The sequence below is a fragment of the Oryza brachyantha genome, chromosome 7 (genome assembly GCF_000231095.2).
Source record: "Oryza brachyantha chromosome 7, ObraRS2, whole genome shotgun sequence".
Lineage (NCBI taxonomy): Eukaryota > Viridiplantae > Streptophyta > Magnoliopsida > Poales > Poaceae > Oryza > Oryza brachyantha.
In genome coordinates, this window is record NC_023169.2 from 13355382 (window position 1) to 13373236 (window position 17855).

At 43.3% G+C, this 17855-nt stretch overlaps 2 protein-coding genes across 2 annotated transcripts; one reads left to right on the top strand and one right to left on the bottom strand.

The window, feature by feature from the left end:
• Window positions 1-185: 185 nt before the first annotated feature.
• LOC102715677 (probable histone H2A.2) lies at window positions 186-1210 on the top strand. Its single transcript, XM_006657737.3, has 2 exons — window positions 186-492; window positions 759-1210. The coding sequence occupies exons 1-2, from the start codon at window positions 304-306 to the stop codon at window positions 975-977; spliced, it is 408 nt and encodes a 135-aa protein (XP_006657800.1). The 5' UTR covers window positions 186-303; the 3' UTR covers window positions 978-1210.
• A 964-nt stretch (window positions 1211-2174) lies between these two features.
• LOC102709388 (formin-like protein 11) lies at window positions 2175-15621 on the bottom strand. The gene is made up of 6 exons (XM_006658603.3): window positions 15382-15621; window positions 13268-13928; window positions 12375-12999; window positions 12072-12271; window positions 10697-10932; window positions 2175-3447 (listed from the first exon to the last, which is right to left on the bottom strand). The coding sequence occupies exons 1-6, from the start codon at window positions 15520-15522 to the stop codon at window positions 2602-2604; spliced, it is 2709 nt and encodes a 902-aa protein (XP_006658666.3). The 5' UTR covers window positions 15523-15621; the 3' UTR covers window positions 2175-2601.
• Window positions 15622-17855: the final 2234 nt, after the last annotated feature.

Here is a 17855-nt window from a genome sequence, read left to right on the forward strand (position 1 = left end):
CCACCGCCGAAACGCTGTGCGCGGCAAACACCAAAAACCCAACCGCTCCACGGCTCCCCCCGGATCCGACGGCCACGATGGATCGATCCGCCCCGCCACGTCACCGATCCGCGTACTCTCCCCTGATTGGCTGCGCCCTCCTATATAATCCCCTCCCCCAACCAACCCAACCACCCAGCCGTATCCCTCTCGCTCGCTCGCTCGCTGCGCCGCCACACTTTCTCCTCGCGTCGTCGTCGCCTCAGCCTCGCCTCGCCCGCGGATTATTCCGTGCACCTTCAGCCTCGCGCGCGGGGGACAGCCATGGCCGGGAGAGGGAAGGCGATCGGCTCGGGCGCCGCCAAGAAGGCCATGTCGCGGAGCTCCAAGGCCGGGCTGCAGTTCCCCGTCGGCAGGATCGCTCGGTTCCTGAAGGCCGGCAAGTACGCCGAGAGGGTCGGTGCCGGCGCACCCGTCTACCTCGCCGCCGTGCTCGAGTACCTCGCCGCTGAGGTGTGTGTGTGTGAATTGTGGTTCTTCCGTTGTTGATTTGGTTTTGGGTGTTTTGTGATTGGGGCGGGTCTGCGCCTGTTCGATTTTGGGGGGGCGGGGGTTGCGGAATTGGGGAACGGTTCTAGGGTTTCCCGGGGGGGCGGGGGGGATTTGGGGATTCTTCCAGAGATTCGAATTGGGGTGGTTTGGAGTGTTTTGATTCGGCTTGTTTTCTCGAATCATCGAGGACTTTGGACTAATCGTTGGAACTCGTATCAACCGTGCAGGTTCTTGAGCTCGCCGGGAACGCCGCGAGGGACAACAAGAAGACCCGCATAGTGCCGCGCCACATCCAGCTCGCCGTCCGCAACGACGAGGAGCTGTCCCGCCTGCTCGGCACGGTCACCATCGCCAGCGGAGGAGTCATGCCCAACATCCACAACCTGCTCCTCCCCAAGAAGGCCGGTGGCAGCGCCAAGGCCGCGGCCGGCGACGACGACAACTAGATCACGCCGCTTCCGGCGGCGGTGGATGTGGATGCTGCTCTGTGTAGTAGTAGTGTTGTAGGTTGCCTAGGTGGTTGCGTTGATCTCTAGTAGGATATGATTAGATGCTTAATTGTGCTTGTACCAATGCTAAACTAAGGTGGACTTCTGTATGGACAGGGGATTGGTTGCTGTATTCGTTGCTATGTTCTAGTATAAAAAAAGTATCATCCTTTCGATGATTTTCTCTCAAATCTTTCCAATGTTCTCGATTTTCCGATGATTTGAATGGATTTTCACTGAATTGTGAACTATCCATTTTCGGATGATATTCGGGTTCAATTGGCAAATCCCTAATATCCTATACCTCATTTTTTAGGGTTTATGCCCTGCGATGCTCGGGATAAAAAGTTGCAAGTGAGTATTAGTTTTCGTGAACCACTGCTTCTAGTTCAAGTGGCTGTTCTTGGATCTAGTGCAGGTTTAGGAGATTCTGGTATACAAAATTGAACTTTGCGCGGGCACTGGCAAAAATTTTGTGATTTGAAACAGTGCCAAGGCGGGAAGATGAAAATGGTCAAGTGAAGAGGAACGGAGGAAAAGTGAGCGACTGGGTAAGGAGATCTTCTCAGAGTTTTGAGCTATTTGGTTTCAGATTCAGAAAAAGAAACCATGCAGAGTTGATGCAAATTTGGTTTCAGGTTCAACCGCTTCATCCTGAATTTGTTTTCCATGCAAACAGCAATTTAGGGGGTGTTAAGTTGGGGAAATGAAATTTTTTGGATATCAAATCAAACGTTTGACCAGATGTCGGAAAAAACTTTTAGACACGAATAAAAAAATGGATTTCAAGATTTTTGAACACGAATAAAAAAACCGATTTCACGGTTCACCTAGAAACCGCGAGATGAATCTTTTGGACCTAATTAATCCACCATTAGTACATATGGGTTACCATAGCACTTATGACTAATCATAGACTAATTATGCTTAAAAGATTCATCTAACGATTTCTCACGTAACTGTACCATTAATTTTTCGTTTTATTTATGTTTAATGTTCTATTTAGGTATTCAAAAATTTAGAAAAATTTTTTGGCAACTAAACAGGGCCTTAGAAGAGTTCACGCATGATAGAATACAAGATGTTTCACGTTAAAAGGTGAAATTTTCTGTTTGCTCTTCACGAAAGCTGCATTGAACTAATGGAGCTAAAGAGTACAGCAAAAGTTGCATGGAGCTAATGAAACTAAAGAGTACAGTTCATGTGGTGCCCTTTTCTTCCTTTCTCACTTTCTATCTATACATCTTCCTTTCTGTGGTTGTACAATTATGTAACAAAAACAAAATTACAGTATCAGACTATCAGAGTCTTATCCCTGCCCTAACATGGAACTAGGAGGTCAGTTTTCTTCCATTCCCTGACAAATTTTACTAGGAGAGTAAGCAATCCCCTTCCAATTCTATGCAGTCTCAGTTTTGTTTAACTCTTTTGCTTGATAGGATCCGAAGTGAAGAATGCAGGGTCGGAGCAGATAACACCCCAATGATAGCAGCTCGATTCTGCTCAACCTGTGACATTTTTCCCCATGAATTTTCTCGCACTGAAACTGCAATGTAACACATACTTTGGAAGGAATGTTGATCTAACTTTCGTCGTCAGAACTTGAGCTCGAGCTATCTACCCTCCGGTCCTGAATCGCTGGAAAAAGATTAACCCGTGGATCACGGAATGACTGCAGCGATTGGGATGGCTGTTTGGCTTTTGCTTTACTTGGAGCAACTTTTGATGCTTCTTTCACCTCCTTGCACACCTTGTCCAGCATTGCAAGGAAATCTCTTACTACCACAAATAACCGGAGGCCCTCATCCTTTCCTGCACTGCCATGGAAATAGTCGACACTGGTTTTAACCAGCGACCGTATTTTCTTCTCTTCCTCCAGCAAGAAACTAATATCGACCTGAGACTGCTCCACGAAGTGCTTAAGCTTGTGGTGAAACCCACTGTCTTCGTCCAAACTTTTCATGCTCGTGTTCAAGAACTCATTGGTTTTCACAAGCTTGTGGCCAAGACTCGCTACCGACATAGTCAACTGATCTGCGTCGAGGATCGCTGCCTTCCTGACGTTTCGAAGTTCATCTCCTAAGCTGGACACAACCGTCAGTCCAAGTTGTTTGTAACCGTCTTCAGTTTGCTCGTTATCGTCACCAGTTTGATCATCTGTGCTCACGCTGGATACACTACTGTTCTGCTCCTTTGCAGCCCGTTCAGCACGGACACCTTCGGAACGAATGATTTCTTGAACGACAAAATGCAATAGCGTTGTCTTTCCATCAGTTCCTTTGACATCAGACAGCTTAAGGAGAGTGTCGAGCTTGAAGGCCTGAGCTTCACCACGGAAAGTGCCGACATTCATTCGATTTCCTGTTTTGAGGACAGCTTCTAGTAACTTCAAAAAAAGACGGCTGTTTGTAAGCTCCTGGCAGGCCACCTGATTGGGATTTACATGCCAAGATAACAGAGATAAGAACACTAATCAATATGAAACCATATCACAAAAAGAATAACTGTTTAGGGAAAAGTTTATCTTACTTCCCCGGAACTATAAAAAATGGTTCACTTTACTCCATAACACTATTTTTGTTTCTCTCTATATACTTCATAGTTTGCTTTGAAATTTTCGTACGATGGCAGATGCATTACAACTTACGCTCACAATTTTTAAAAGAACTTTTTACACTGTCTATAAATGTTGAAAGCACCTAAGATTGATTTGAACATCAATATCTAAAAATTAAGCAAACTGTCATGAAAAAATTGATTTTTAAACCTCGATAATAGTGTCATCTATGTCTCACAAAAGTTCAGATTAAAATACAATTTGTCTGAACAATAACAAAAATGAGAATGTTATTTAGGAGTGGACTGAACTATTTTCAATTGTTTAGGGTGATAAAATGAGCCAAAAAATAGTTTAGTGGGTTAAGTGATCCAATGAATTAGTTCAGTGGAGTAAAATGGATTTTTTTTCTAACTTAAAATCATATTTCTAGGAAAGAAATTTTCAGCCACAGTGCAGTTATTGTTACAGTAATAAAATACACTACTTCGTTGTAACCCTTCATGGAAATGTTAGTGTTAGATTGATCTCCAGCCTTATTAGCCGTACGGCTAATAGGGCTTGATCGCGCCCTGATCGGGGGCGTCCAGCCCAAGTAGGCTGGTGGGCCCCTGTCACCCTGCGCTATATAAACAGGGGTGGAGGCTGGCTCGGTACGCGTTCCAAAGTTCGCCGCCGCCACCACTCCACCCCACAAACCCTAATCCGATCCAGAGAGGGCGCAGCCAGTGACGGGATCGCCATCGCCGCGCCGCCACCTCGCCGGACTACTCCGACCGACCGTGACCATGCGCTGGGACATCGCCGACCACCGTCGTCGTCGTCAACCGAAGCAGAACAACGACGACGATGGCGGGATCATCCTCCTCTGCAAGCGGCTCCACTGGTCGATATCCTAAATCCTAATCCCGTTCTCATACCCGCAATGCCATTCATCCATGCAAATAGAGACCCCGATCAATGCTAGATCTAGGTGATCCCAAATAGAACTCTAACAATGGTATCAGAGCCATCTAGGGTTCTAGATTGGTTCGGGGATTGAAAATCCAATGAGAAAATGAGGGGTTTCGATCTCCAAAAGAAAACCAAAAGCAAACAGAACAGAAAATAGATGGATGGGAGGGGGAAACCCTAACCTCCGTCATTGCCGCCGGTCATCGTTGACGCCGCGCGGTTGTCGCTCTGCCTCCACCGCCGGTGTGCGTACTCCGAGGTGGCCGACGTCGACCGCCGCGGGGACGTCGCCGTGTCAGGTCGAGGAGGAACAGAAAAGGTCGAGCGCAGCCGTGAGGCCGCTCAACGGCGGCGCGTACACCCGAAGGCGAGCGCGCGCGCTGGCGAGGGGGCCCGCGGCGGCGCCACCATCTCCATTGTCGCCGTCTCTGCTCTCTCTCTCTCGCTAGCGCGGTAGGGAAAGGATTGAGATGGTGGGGGGAGAAGAGAAAAGAAGGGCGTGCCGGCCGGCGCGAGGACGCCGGCGATGGCGCGGCGGCGCGAGGGCGACCGGCGGCGCCGATGCCGCTCGGCGCGACCGCACCAGCTCGAAAGAGAAGCAAATGACCTAGGGTTAGGGTTGCTCGGGCGGCGGTGGCTGGGGGGTTTTGTTCACCCCGATCTGGCCGGCTGGCCGGCCGATCGCTTCAGCCCTAGATCGGACGGCCGGCGTCGACCGGACCGAGATTTGGCCCAAGAGGGCTGCACGCGAAAGCCACTTTCCCGGCCCAGGCCCAGGTTGCAGCTTGGGTAGGGAGAGCGCCCGCTGGAAGGGGAAAAACAGGCCGTGGGCCGAGTATTTTTCACCCAAAAAGTCCACTTTCGGTCCCTCGCGGCCAATTTAAAAGAAAAGAAGTCTGTCTTAGGCCCCTGTTCACAGAATATCTCAAATTTAAAGCTATTGAATGTTTATTTTATATTTTTCTATGCAATTTGAGCCAACGTGATAATTGTTTAGAGAATATTTAAATGTTTCTTCCGCTGCAAATAGATTAAATTATTGAAATTTGATGTTTCTAAAATTAAATTTCAAACCAATGTGAGAAATTTAATTTTAGTGACTTGAATGTGCTATGATATTGGATTTTTGACCAACGTTTTAATCGCAATATCATAGTTATGGCTCTATGTGTTATTCTAATTTTACCCAACGGTAATTTCGGCGTAGTGCATAATAAAGTTATGGTTAAATTTTATCGTTGATTTTGTTCTCACTATACATGATTATTTCAGGTGGCTACTCCTTGATGGGTTGCGTAAAAGACATACCGACCCTGAAAGGAGACAACTACGGTGAATGGAAAAGAAAACTTGATCTTGCATTTATCTTGGGAGAGGTGGATTGGGTGTTGACCACCCCATGTCCTACAGAGCCTACTGCTTTAGTCAGAGGCGCCAATGAGTCTGATGCAGACTGGGAGAAACGAGAGAGGGACCATGCTCCCCACGTCATGTCTTATGACATAGAGAAGAAAAAGTGGGCCTTAGCCAATAAAAAATGTTTGGCTGTGGTAAAGAATACCATTGAGCCCACCATATTAGGCTCAATCCTAGAGTGTGAGACTGTCGCAGAGTACTTAGACAGAATAAAGGGCCAGTTTACTGGTTCCTCAAAGACTTATGCGACACAGCTCATTAAGCAGCTCACTTCGCAGAAGTATCGTGGAGGTGGTATAAGAGACCACATCCTAAGGATGAGCGACATGGCTTCCAAGACTGGCTAGTCCATCTAGTCATGGCATCTTTGCCACAGCTGTTTGACAACTTTGTTGTCAACTATAACATAAGCCTAGAAACATGGAGTTTTGAAAAGCTCATATCTAATTGTGTTCAAGAGGAAGAACGGATCAAGGAGTCTACTGGTGGCTCCATAAACTATCTTAATTTGATTAAGAAAAAGGACAAGTGTCCTCAGTGCAGGAAGACAGGAAATCACAAGTCTTCCCCTTCCTCAAAAAACAGCCACAACATCAGCCACAACAGCAACAATTTGCTGCTGAAAAGGATCAGTGTCTTCACTGCAGGAAGACAGGGCACTACAAGAAAGACTGCCCTGACTTCCTAAAGATGATCATGGCCAAGAAAGGTGAGAACATTATTACATTTGTAAATGAATCTCATTATGTTGGTTACTCTAGATCCACATGATGGGTTGATTCTGGAGCAACTATTCATGCTTGTAATTGTTTACAGGCATTCCATTCGACGAGGACTACGCTAAGAAGCGAAAGTTCCATTAGAGTCGCCAATGAAGTAGAAGAAGATGTTGAAGCTGCTGGAGACGTATCTCTAGTGCTCCCAAGTGGCTTTACCATTCGACTTAGAAATGTTTTCTATGTTCCTTCATAACAAAGAAACTTAATAAGTGTACCCAAACTTGATTTGGATGGTTATCATTGTCGTTTTGGAGACGACAAATGCGAAATATGGTGTAATAATGAACGCATTGGTCTTGCTATGTTGCAAGACGAGCTTTATTTATTATCTCTATCTGAAAGTATGAATGGTGTGTCCTCGTCGACAACTGAAAATAAGAAAAGAAAGAGAACTCATAATGTCTCATCGAAATTATGGCACTGTCGTTTAGGCCATATTTCGAGGGGGAGAATTGAGAGACTAGTTAAGAATGAGATTTTTCCTCCATTGGAGTTCTCAGACTTAGAACAATGCATAGATTGCATTAAAGGCAAATTTGTAAAGAGCATCAAAAAGGGTGCAACACGATCCACGGGAAATTTGAGATCATACACACAAATATTTGTGGTCCATTTCCCGTGAAAAGCGTGGATGGTTATGACTCGTTCATAACATTCACACATGATTACTCCCGCTATGGTTATATTTATCCAATTAAAGAAAGATCAGAAGCCTTGGATAAATTTAAGATATTTAAGGCTGAGGTTGAAAATCAGCATGACAAAAAGATTAAAGTAGTAATGTCTGACCGTGGAGGGGAGTACTATGGTCGACACATGCCATATGGGCAAGTCCCTGGACCTTTTGCAAGGTTCTTATTAGAAAATGGAATTGTAGCCCAGTATTCTACACTGGGCGAACCTCAACAGAATGGAGTAGCTGAAAGGCATAACCGTACCCTCATGGATATGGTGCGCAGTATGATGAGTTACTCCACCCTCCCATTGGGGTTATGGATGGAGGCGTTAAAAACCGCCATTCATATTCTCAACAGAGTTCCAAGCAAATCGGTGCCCAAAACACCGTATGAGCTTGGACAGGAAGAATACCCTCACTAGCTCACCTCCGTGTGTGGGGGAGTCCTGCAGAGGCTAAAGTATTTAACCCAACCATTGAGAAATTGGATCCCAAAACAGTGAGCTGCCATTTTATTGGCTATCCTGAAAGATCAAAGGGTTATCGTTTCTACTGTCCCAACAATTATACAAAGTTTGTAGAAACGAGACACGCCGTCTTCTTGGAAGATGAAATGATTAGGGAGAGCTCGGTAGTTCGAAAGATTGATCTTGAGGAGAGGCGGGCGTTAGAACCCGCTCTGTCGACTCAAGAACTTTTATTCTCTCTACCTGCTGATGTTGGGCCAACTCCATCAATTTCGTTTGACGTTACGGTACCACCTCCTGTTGTTACCCCTCTTGTGGCAACAATGAATGAAAGTGGAACCTGTCATACAGGATCCAACAGAAACTAGTGCCACACAAGAGGAGGAGCCTCAACAGCCTCAAACAAATAATGTGCCAGAACAGGAGGCCCCTAGAAGGTCTGAAAGAGTCAGAAGATCGGCTATCTGTGATGACTATGAAGTTTATAACATAGAAGAGTCTCATATGCAGGATGATCCCACCTCATATGAAGAGGCCATGAGAAGCGCCCGTTCATCTGAATGGTTGGAAGCCATGAAAGATGAAATGAAATCAATGAAATTAAATGATGTCTGGGATTTAGAACAAATTCCTAAAAGAGCCAAAACAGTAGGCTGTAAATGGGTCTACAAAACCAAATACGACTCTAGAGGGAATATAGAAAAGCTTAAGGCGCGACTTGTGGCAAAAGGTTTCACGCAAAGAGAAGGAATTGATTACAACGAGACATTTTCTCCAGTCTCGTGTAAAGATTCCTTCAGAATTATAATGGCATTGGTGGCACATTATGATTTGGAATTATATCAGATGGATATAAAAACGACATTCCTAAATGGTGATTTGGAGGAAAAGGTATATATGGCGCAACCGAAAGGTTTTGTCATAAAAGGAAGTGAAAATATGGGATGCCGATTGAAGAGATAGATTTATGGTCTAAAGCAAGCTTCGGGACAGTGGTACTTGAAGTTTGATGGGACAATAAAGAAATTTGGGCTCCAAGAGAATGTTGAGAACAACTGTATTTATTCAAAGTTTAAGAATGGAAGATTTATTTTCCTAATTCTGTATGTGGATGACATTTTACTAGCTAGTAATGATGTCAATCTACTGCAGGAAACAAAGAAATTCTTGTCATCGAATTTTGACATGAAAGACCTCGGTGAGGCTTCATATGTTTTGGGCATAGAGATTCAACGAGATAGAAGAAAGTACGCATTGGGACTTTCCCAAAAGACATATAGAAAAGGTGTTGAAGAAATTCAACATATCCAACTGTAGTTCTTCACCTGCTCCTATAGTAAAAGGCGAAAAATATGGGGCATCATAGTGTCCTAGAAATCAATATGAGCTCAATGAAATGAAAACAAAGCCTTATGCGTCTGCTGTAGGAAGCCTACAGTACGCGCAAGTGTGCACACGACCTGACTTGGCATTTGTTACCGGGTTACTTGGCAGATTTCAGAGCAATCCAGGCCCAGAGCACTGGAAATTGGTAAGGAAAGTCTTGCGTTATTTGCAAGGAACAAAAGGCCTCATGCTGTCTTACAGAAGATCAGAATCGCTTCAGGTAGTGGGGTACTCTGATTCTGACTTTGCAACAGACAACACAAAGTCGATATCGGGATACGTGTTTACTCTTGTGGGAGGAGCTGTTTCATGAAAAAGCTCAAAACAGACGATCACCGCAGGGTCTACTATGTATGCTGAGTTTATAGCATGCTAAGAGGCAACAGGGCAGGTGAACTGCTTAAAAAGTTCATACCCGGTTTAAAGGTGGTTGACAGTAGTAAAAAACCACTTAAGTTATACTACGACAATGAACTCGCAGTAATGTACTCTCACAACAATCAGTCAAGTGATACTGCCAAACACATTGACATAAAGTACTATGTTGTGAAAGACAAAGTCCGGGATCAAACAATCAGTCTCGAGCACATAAGAATAGATAAAATGCTCGCGGATCCGCTCACAAAAGGTCTACCACCCAACGTGTTCAAGGAACATGTAGCCGGCATGAGTTTAAGGGAAGCCTTATGATTCCTGGACTATATGGCCCAAAAGTAAAGTATCTGTTTTTGAATAGAAATGTGTATAGTGGCTATGAAATCCATCGGTGATTAACTGAGACGATAAAACATGCTCTATGTACAAATCTGTGATGGAATAGAAAAAGCATAAAAAAAATAGTGAGATTAAGGGGGAGAATGTTAGATTGATCTCTAGCCTTATTAGCCCAACGACTAGTAGGCCTTGATCGCGCCCTGATCGGGGGCATCCAGCCCAAGTAGGCTGGTGGGCCCCCGTCACCCTGCGCTATATAAACGGGGGGTGGAGGCTGGCTCGGTACGTGTTCCAAAGTTCGCCGCCGCCACCACTCCACCCCACAAACCCTAATCCAATCCAGAGGGGGCGCAGCCAGTGACGGGATCGCCACCGCCGCGCCGCCACCTCGCCGGACTTCTCCGACCGACCGTGACCACGCGCCGGGACATCGCTGACCACCATCGCCGTCGTCAACCGAAGCAGAACAACGACGACGATGGCAGGATCATCCTACTCTGCAAGCGGCTCCACCGGTCGGTATCCTAAACCCTAATCCCGTTCTCATACCCGCAATGCCATTCATCCAAGCAAATAGAGACCCCGATCAATGCTAGACCTAGGTGATCCCAAATAGAACTCTAACAGTTAGATCAACGGAAATACTAGATATTGTCAAAATGAATAACACTAACACAATAATGGGATATAATCTAGAAGTTAAAATCTTAGAATGAAATTTTCATTACCTCCAAAGTGGCAAAAGATTGCTTCACATTTGAAGTTTCTTCTGGTAAATTGGCCATGAATAGCAATGTATCTAGGCGCTGGAAAATATAAGGAACGTCTATTATTGCTCTTAAGAATTGCTCTGCAGGACCAAGTTGAAAGAGTTCCCCAGTGTATAACCGAAGCCTGAGCTCCTCGTCATTGCTTGGGACCCATCTTAGTAAGGTCTGTATCAAATCAGACGGAAGTTCATTTCCTACAAATTGTCAAAAAAATTGGTTAAAGTGAAATCCGATTTCAGATTCTTATAGGATCACTGCTACATGCTCTAAAAAATACTTACTGAACTCTTACAAACAAAGCCCACAATTGTTTGCTTTCACTAGATGGGAATTATAGGAAACCATTCCACATCCGCGTTTGTAAGAGTACTGTAAGAAAATAGACTTTTCCTTCTTATAGTTCACTTCTTTTTTTTTGAATCTTAAAACAAAATGGTTGGAGGCACCATTGATGGATACCAAATGTACACATAAGATGCCAACAACAGAAGCCAATCTTACTTCTCATAGCTAGTAATATGCATCTACTTGCAGGATAATCCTGTAAATTATTGCTCAATAGTAACGGTTGAAGTAGATGACATGAATCATTTGACTCCTCATATCTTTTGTACTATTTGCTATGGTGGACAAAAGTTAATCTTATCACCCTTAGCTCAGAAGAGAGCAACTCTTATCTCATTGCTTTGAGGACACAACTGAAGTAGCCATATAGAAAGAATGTATTGATCCAAGACCAACTCCTTGGTAATCTTCAAAGGAACATACTGGGCACGTCAATGGTCGCTGTTGCTTAAAAAAGAAGATAGATTGAAAGTGGAGGAGGGGTGCAAGAGCGTTGGAGTTCTTCTCAGCTGCTGGGTGGAAATTCAGATCAAGAATTGAGGTCTAGTATCTGGTTTTGCTAGTTTCTTGATAGTCAGTCTTCTTTGGGTTAATTTGGAGTCTAAGTGCTCTTGTTAAGTGTGTTGCCTTGTGTAAGATATTAAGTCTAAGTACTTTGTATTTTGTGGGTTGTGTACATCCTTGTTGGATCTAGATGCCGGGTTTCAATCCATTATCTAACAAATAGAAACAACGTATGCCATATGCCCATATACATCATTACAAGCAAAGCTATAAACTAGAAGCCTGATAATAATTCAAAGCATCATCATTCCAACATAGATGAGTTCTCCAACTTTTAGAAATATACTGTATGTATGATAAAGATGGAGCTAGGAGGCAGAGTGGGACTGTGCTAAGATTTTTTTTTTTTTTGAAGAAAAGAGTTCAATACAGGATGAGCTGTGCTAAACTGCAAATATGTGAAACCAGTCACAGTAGATTTTACCTTCATTAACTGCACTGCATACTTCCTGAGGTGAAACACCAAGCGCCTTCAACGATATAGCCAAGTTCTGCGCCTTCTTGGGGTCAAGTATCCTTACAAATTGAGCGGCATCTTTTGATGCTAAATCTTTCTTGGCGTCACCGCCTTTCTTGTCAGTTGAATTATAACCAAAGAGGCTCTCAATCATATCCTCATTGAACCTGTGAAAACAGCATCAGACACTTTCAAGTTTTAGCCAATGCCTTCTTGCAACACAAAGTTTGGGGCACAGCTTCAGTTTAATCTCTGAAAAAAAAAACTTACTGGAACGATCCTGATTTCAGGTGATCCCACACCATGGACTGAGCAGGATTGGCAGTCACTTTGTCCCAAAAGAATGGCTTGAGCTTCGCTTTGGCTTCAGCAGGATCCGCCGCCGCCGCCTTGGCGCCTCCTGGCTTCTTGAGAGGCGGCGGCGGGCGTGTTTTCGAGGAGCCAGGCATGGCCGGCGGTGGTGGCCCGGTAGATCTCGGTGGTCCGGTAGATCTCGGTGGTGGCGGTGGAGGTGCAGCGCTAGGAGCAGGAGGTGGTGGCAGTGAGGGCTCTGGGTGAGGAGGAGCCGGAGAAGCTTGTAATGGAGTCATGGGAGCCGGAGCCGGAGCCGGAGCTCGAGGTGGTGGTGGAGCAAGAGCCTTGGGAGGTGGAGGAGGAGCAGCAGGCGGTGGTGGCATCACAGGAGGCGGCACCGGCGTCGTCGTCGTCGTCGTCGACGACGACGACGACGAGGAGGCTGACACAGAGCCCACTGGGTGGGGGTGCACCGCACTGTTTGCGCCTGCCTGTGGATTATTCAGTTTCACGCCTCCGTTCTGACCAGCCTCTGACTTCAACGATAATGCTCCAAGCTTATTGACATCAATTGGATTTCCTTGGGAGGATTTAGAAGCAGCTGCAAAAGAAAACAAACGAGTAAATACCACCGCTAAGACGAAAATTACCCTCGATTTCAAATTATACGGTTGGGACAAATAAAAGATTACTCTGTTAAAAATATTTTCCAATATAAATATAACAATATTGATTTTATTTCATAAAAGTTATATGCTAACAGAATAATCTTTGATTATGCTTTTGTCCCAACGAAACCAAATACGTTCTATATTTTAAAACGGAGGCAGTATTGTATTAAGTTGGAGCAGAGCAGGCAGTTGCATTACCGGACAAATTGCTCAGATTTAGAGTCAGGAGTGGTTTATCATCCCTCAGGTCATCTGAAGAATCCTTGTTTCCACGGAACATGCAGCAGCACAAGCAGATGAGAGCCACAGCAGCAATCGACAAACCGATGATAGCTGTGGCCGGCATCCCACTGCTCTCCTCCTTTTCCGCTGCTGCTTTTGATGAACTATCCTTCTCTGCAGGAGCTGATTTTGATGAACTATCCGATGGAGATGATCCACTGCCGGCTGGCTTCTCTGCAGGTTTCGGCACAGGAGGAGTTTTCCCTGGGGCAGCTTGCCCAGTTTCTTGGGTTGCTGCTTGTTCAGGCGATGGATTTGCAGGTGCAGACGATCCCTGGTTAATGTCACTTCTTAGCGAGGCAACAAGTGCTTTGATGTAATCAGCAGACAAGGCCTTCAACCCATCCTGCCCTACGATGCTCAGCAAGTTCTGCTTGCTTAGACAGTTCAGGATGCTGTTCCTGATTTCTGGTGATAACACACTGGCCCCTTCGTCTTCAGTGTCAGGAGAGGTGCCCTTGCCGTCTTGCCCAGACATTCTACGCAGGATTTCGAATACATGGTTGTAGTTGAAGTGTTTTCTAACGTCTTCAAGAGCTCTCTTGTCCAGCCCACACTTGACCCACACATGTTCCACCTGTATGAAATGTGATTAGCACTCGCTCTCATCAGTACAAATAATAATTTGATAAATAAAAAATGTGATGTGCCCTACATGTGTAGTCATATCCTACAATAAGGCAACATGGAGCCATGGATTATTATTACTATAGCCCAACAGTTAGGAACTAAACAATCATTTGTGTCACACAACTTTAGGTTCTACTTACCTGGATCCAAAATCGTTATATTCACTAGAGTCACATTCCTCTTTCTGAGTTTTGATATGGCTGGGATGTTGTGTGTGGCAACGATGGCAAACTCGTCCTCCTAACGAGGCTTTGAGTAAACCCTTACTTTATTAAGTTTAATTTAATCTTCCTTGATTAATTACAAAGACTCGATCATTATATGTGGATGCTGCATCTGCTAGTCCTGTAAACAAACTCCTAATTTATCTCGAGGTGAATGGTCCTGATTTATCTAAAACTAACAAACGTGTTCTTTCTTGCTGAAAAATGGAAAATGAAAGATTTTCCGGTTTTTTTATAGTTATGTAATGATATAAGTGATAAAATTAACCACTGTAAAGTTAAAAAATACTTTAGAAATGCAAAATGGTGAACTTATGTATATAAACTTTTACAAACAAAAAACATATTGTTTAGCATTTCGGAAAGCATACATACAAAATTCAAGAAAAAAACCGAGAAAAAACTGACAAGAGAACACATCATAGACTAATAGTACAGAAACTCTAGATAAGCAGTTTGTGTTCTTTTATGGCTCAAAGATGAAATATTGTCTAATTTTTTTATAGCTATTTGGGAATCACTGTAGACCTTGGCAATTTTATTCGTCGCAATTCATGCAATTTGAGGAACACAAGAATAACCCCTCTATTTCAGTTTATAGTGTGTATAATTTTTTTTTGTCTTTTTTGATATTGTAAGGTCTATCTTCAGTTTTGGTTGATTCCTCCCGAGATTACCCCAACTGACTATTGCATGCATGCACGATTTATTTCAACTGCATGCTCAAAAGGGGAGTGGTAATTAATTAGGGGTATAACAGGAACAAACTCATCTTAACACCTTTACTTGGTGTCAGTGAAAATTTTTATACGCCCTATACACTGAAACGGAGGTAGTACAAGACTAGTGTGCATGTCCCATACAGTAAGTAAATATGGACCTCTGACTAATAAAACAATCCTAATTTCATGAGTCCTTCTGCATTATCCAAACGCATCGGTTCTGTTTAAAGCCTCAAGATACACTTCATAATACTCTTGATTAATTCCTCACAACTCTTAGCCACATGGAACATATGGTTCTAACACTCAATACTTTGTTCTTGATTGCAAACCAAATGCAAACACCACTGTGCCAACATCTCATAAAAGTTGCTACCGCCATATGTATGATTGGTCATAGAAAAAAAAATCAAGCTAGTGTTGTATGCATTAAAACATATGGAAATATGATTACCAATTGGTCAACTTGATTGATGAGGGGTGGCGTCAGAGCAGGTGGTGACACCCCCTCGCAGCCTATCGGAATGAGGAGCAGCAGAGCGATGAGGCACAGGACGAGGAGCCATTCTCTCCTGCAACGCCTCATCGTTTGCATGCTTCCTTTCTACACCAATCTGATCATCCACAATGTAGAGAAACCCTAAAAAATTGCGCAGAAGATCCCCTTTCTGAAAATCAATTCCTCAGCCCCATAGGGCAAAATGATCCCACGAGACCTAGTAATTGAGAATTTGCAGATTCATGCAACAACTCCACTTAATTTTTGAGTGTGATGCATCCAAAGGACACTCCAAATCCTCCGCACTAGCAATTTAGAGGCTGGGCGCCCGAAACCCTCCAAGAAATGCATTGATGAAAGGCAAAAAATGCTTGAAATTGTAGAGACAAATCAGAATAATCTAGGAGGGCTTCCACGACAACAAAAGAGAAGATATGATCAGCTGGTGTGGTCAAACAAATCCCCAACCAAGTTCGTGGTTGAGTTCCCTAATCCACCGAGAAAGCAGCCCACCCGAAGAACAAGGAAAAAAAAATACTTCTCTCCGGGAGCCCAATCTGTGATGTATGCAACAGATCGGGCGGCCATTGCTCCTCTGTGCCATAGCGCATGATGCATGCATACAAGTTGTCGCATGCATATAGGCCATCTTCCACTCGCTATGTACGCAAGCCTCTCTCATTTTTTATTCTTACTAGTTAGATTTTATTTGCATGTACTAGTTTTATTTAGCAAACATTAAATATTATATTCTATGTTACTCATCTGATAAATAATATGATTACATAATTGACAATTGTATTATTGCAGTTAAACCTTCACAATAAGATATTACACGATTATATATTGATGAAAAAATGAATGTTTCAAGTTTCAACAGTAAAAGTTCGATGTTTCACGTGTGAGGAGTGAATATTTCAACACAAATTCAACTTTGTTGCACATTTGAACATTTGATTTTTTATGATGTTTTTCGATGTTTCAAATCCCGGATTCAATGTTTCAGTTAATGGTTGTTGAGGTCGCAAATACATTTTTTGAATGTTGCATCTTTTTAAAACATTTTATCAAATGAGGTGAAACATTTGATCAAGTTATGAAATAATTTTGTACATGTGTTGAGCACAATCCATTTTTTTCCTTTGATCAAGGGCCCAATTAAACTTCCTATAAAAATAACTTAACTTTACAATGAATAATGAGACAACTAGACATTGAGCCTTCAATTTATTGATAAAATTAGGTAAACACCAATTTATATGTGTGAAAAAAATAGGTATTGAAACATTTAAAAGATATATATGAAACATAGTAAAATGATTGCTAAAACATTTCGTTCTTTTGCAAAAAACATTATATTTTAACGTTCAAATATGATCGTATGAAATCTTGTTTAAAGATTTAATTATGATGAATACGACGATACAATTAGATCATGGGCCAAGTAAATATTTTAGAAGAAAGTGATTTGAGCTTTATTTTTCTTATCTACATCTGGATGCAAAAAGATAGCAAACACAAGTTGCATGTGTCTTCATCTTTTCGCTAAAATAATATAAGAAGTTTTGGGGCATACACCAGTACAAACAGATAGACACGCATGAAACATCTATTTTGAACAACATGCAGTCGCATTGTAGCACTTGTATTGGCAAAACCTCATGGAGACCTTAGATCAAACGGCTTGGACAGAGCATAACGTTTCACCCAGATCAGGCACCCGACCCATAGTCATGTCTGAGGAATAAGGGAGAGAAAAATAAACACATGAAAGTCCAAGCCCACGAGATGTATCCATGTCCTTGTCCCATGAAATCCGCAACAACAACGTTACAAATATGGGCATATGATCTGGTGTGACGAGAAGAGTTGGGATAGCTCTTTCTCTCCCACTCTCCGTCTCTTCGTATTTATCATAGGAAACTAAAAACGATGGGAGGAAGAATCCGAAATGAAATGGTTAATATTAAGCTTAGCCTTATTCATATTGATATCCTCTTCTTCATGTTGAATGGTTGTAGAGATCAACTACCATGAGCCTTTGCCACTAGTGAGGTCTACCACCATAGATCATCCTTGATGACACCACAACATCCTCTACCCATCTAGTCATTGTGCCCTTGTCACCGATAGGATCACTACTAGCCACTTTTGACACCATTACCTAACAACAATAGTAGCATCAACAACATGAGGTGGAGCAGGGCTGATCGGCTGACGCAGTCATATATAAGTTAACAATAGTTGCCTGACAACACCTAGCCACTAACAATTATGTTTGAGCTCTACATTTGCAGATGTTAGAGTTTTCCTCCCTTTCATGGTACTAACAAGAGATTGGTATAGTGAAATGTTAGTCTCCAGTCGAACACAATATATGCCTATTACTCACCTCAAGACCTGAACCTATATAAAAGAAGATATAGTCT

Bases quoted from the DNA above. Each gene is read 5' to 3' on its own strand.
- LOC102715677 (XM_006657737.3), top strand. From the start codon at position 304: ATGGCCGGGAGAGGGAAGGCGATCGGCTCGGGCGCCGCCAAGAAGGCC. The intron at 493-758 runs GTGTGTGTGTGT...TCAACCGTGCAG, and splicing joins TCGAGTACCTCGCCGCTGAG to GTTCTTGAGCTCGCCGGGAA.
- LOC102709388 (XM_006658603.3), bottom strand. From the start codon at position 15,522: ATGCAAACGATGAGGCGTTGCAGGAGAGAATGGCTCCTCGTCCTGTGC. The intron at 13,000-13,267 runs GTAATGCAACTG...TTTCTTTTGCAG, and splicing joins AAATCTGAGCAATTTGTCCG to CTGCTTCTAAATCCTCCCAA. The intron at 12,272-12,374 runs GTAAGTTTTTTT...CTGTTTTCACAG, and splicing joins CTGAAATCAGGATCGTTCCA to GTTCAATGAGGATATGATTG.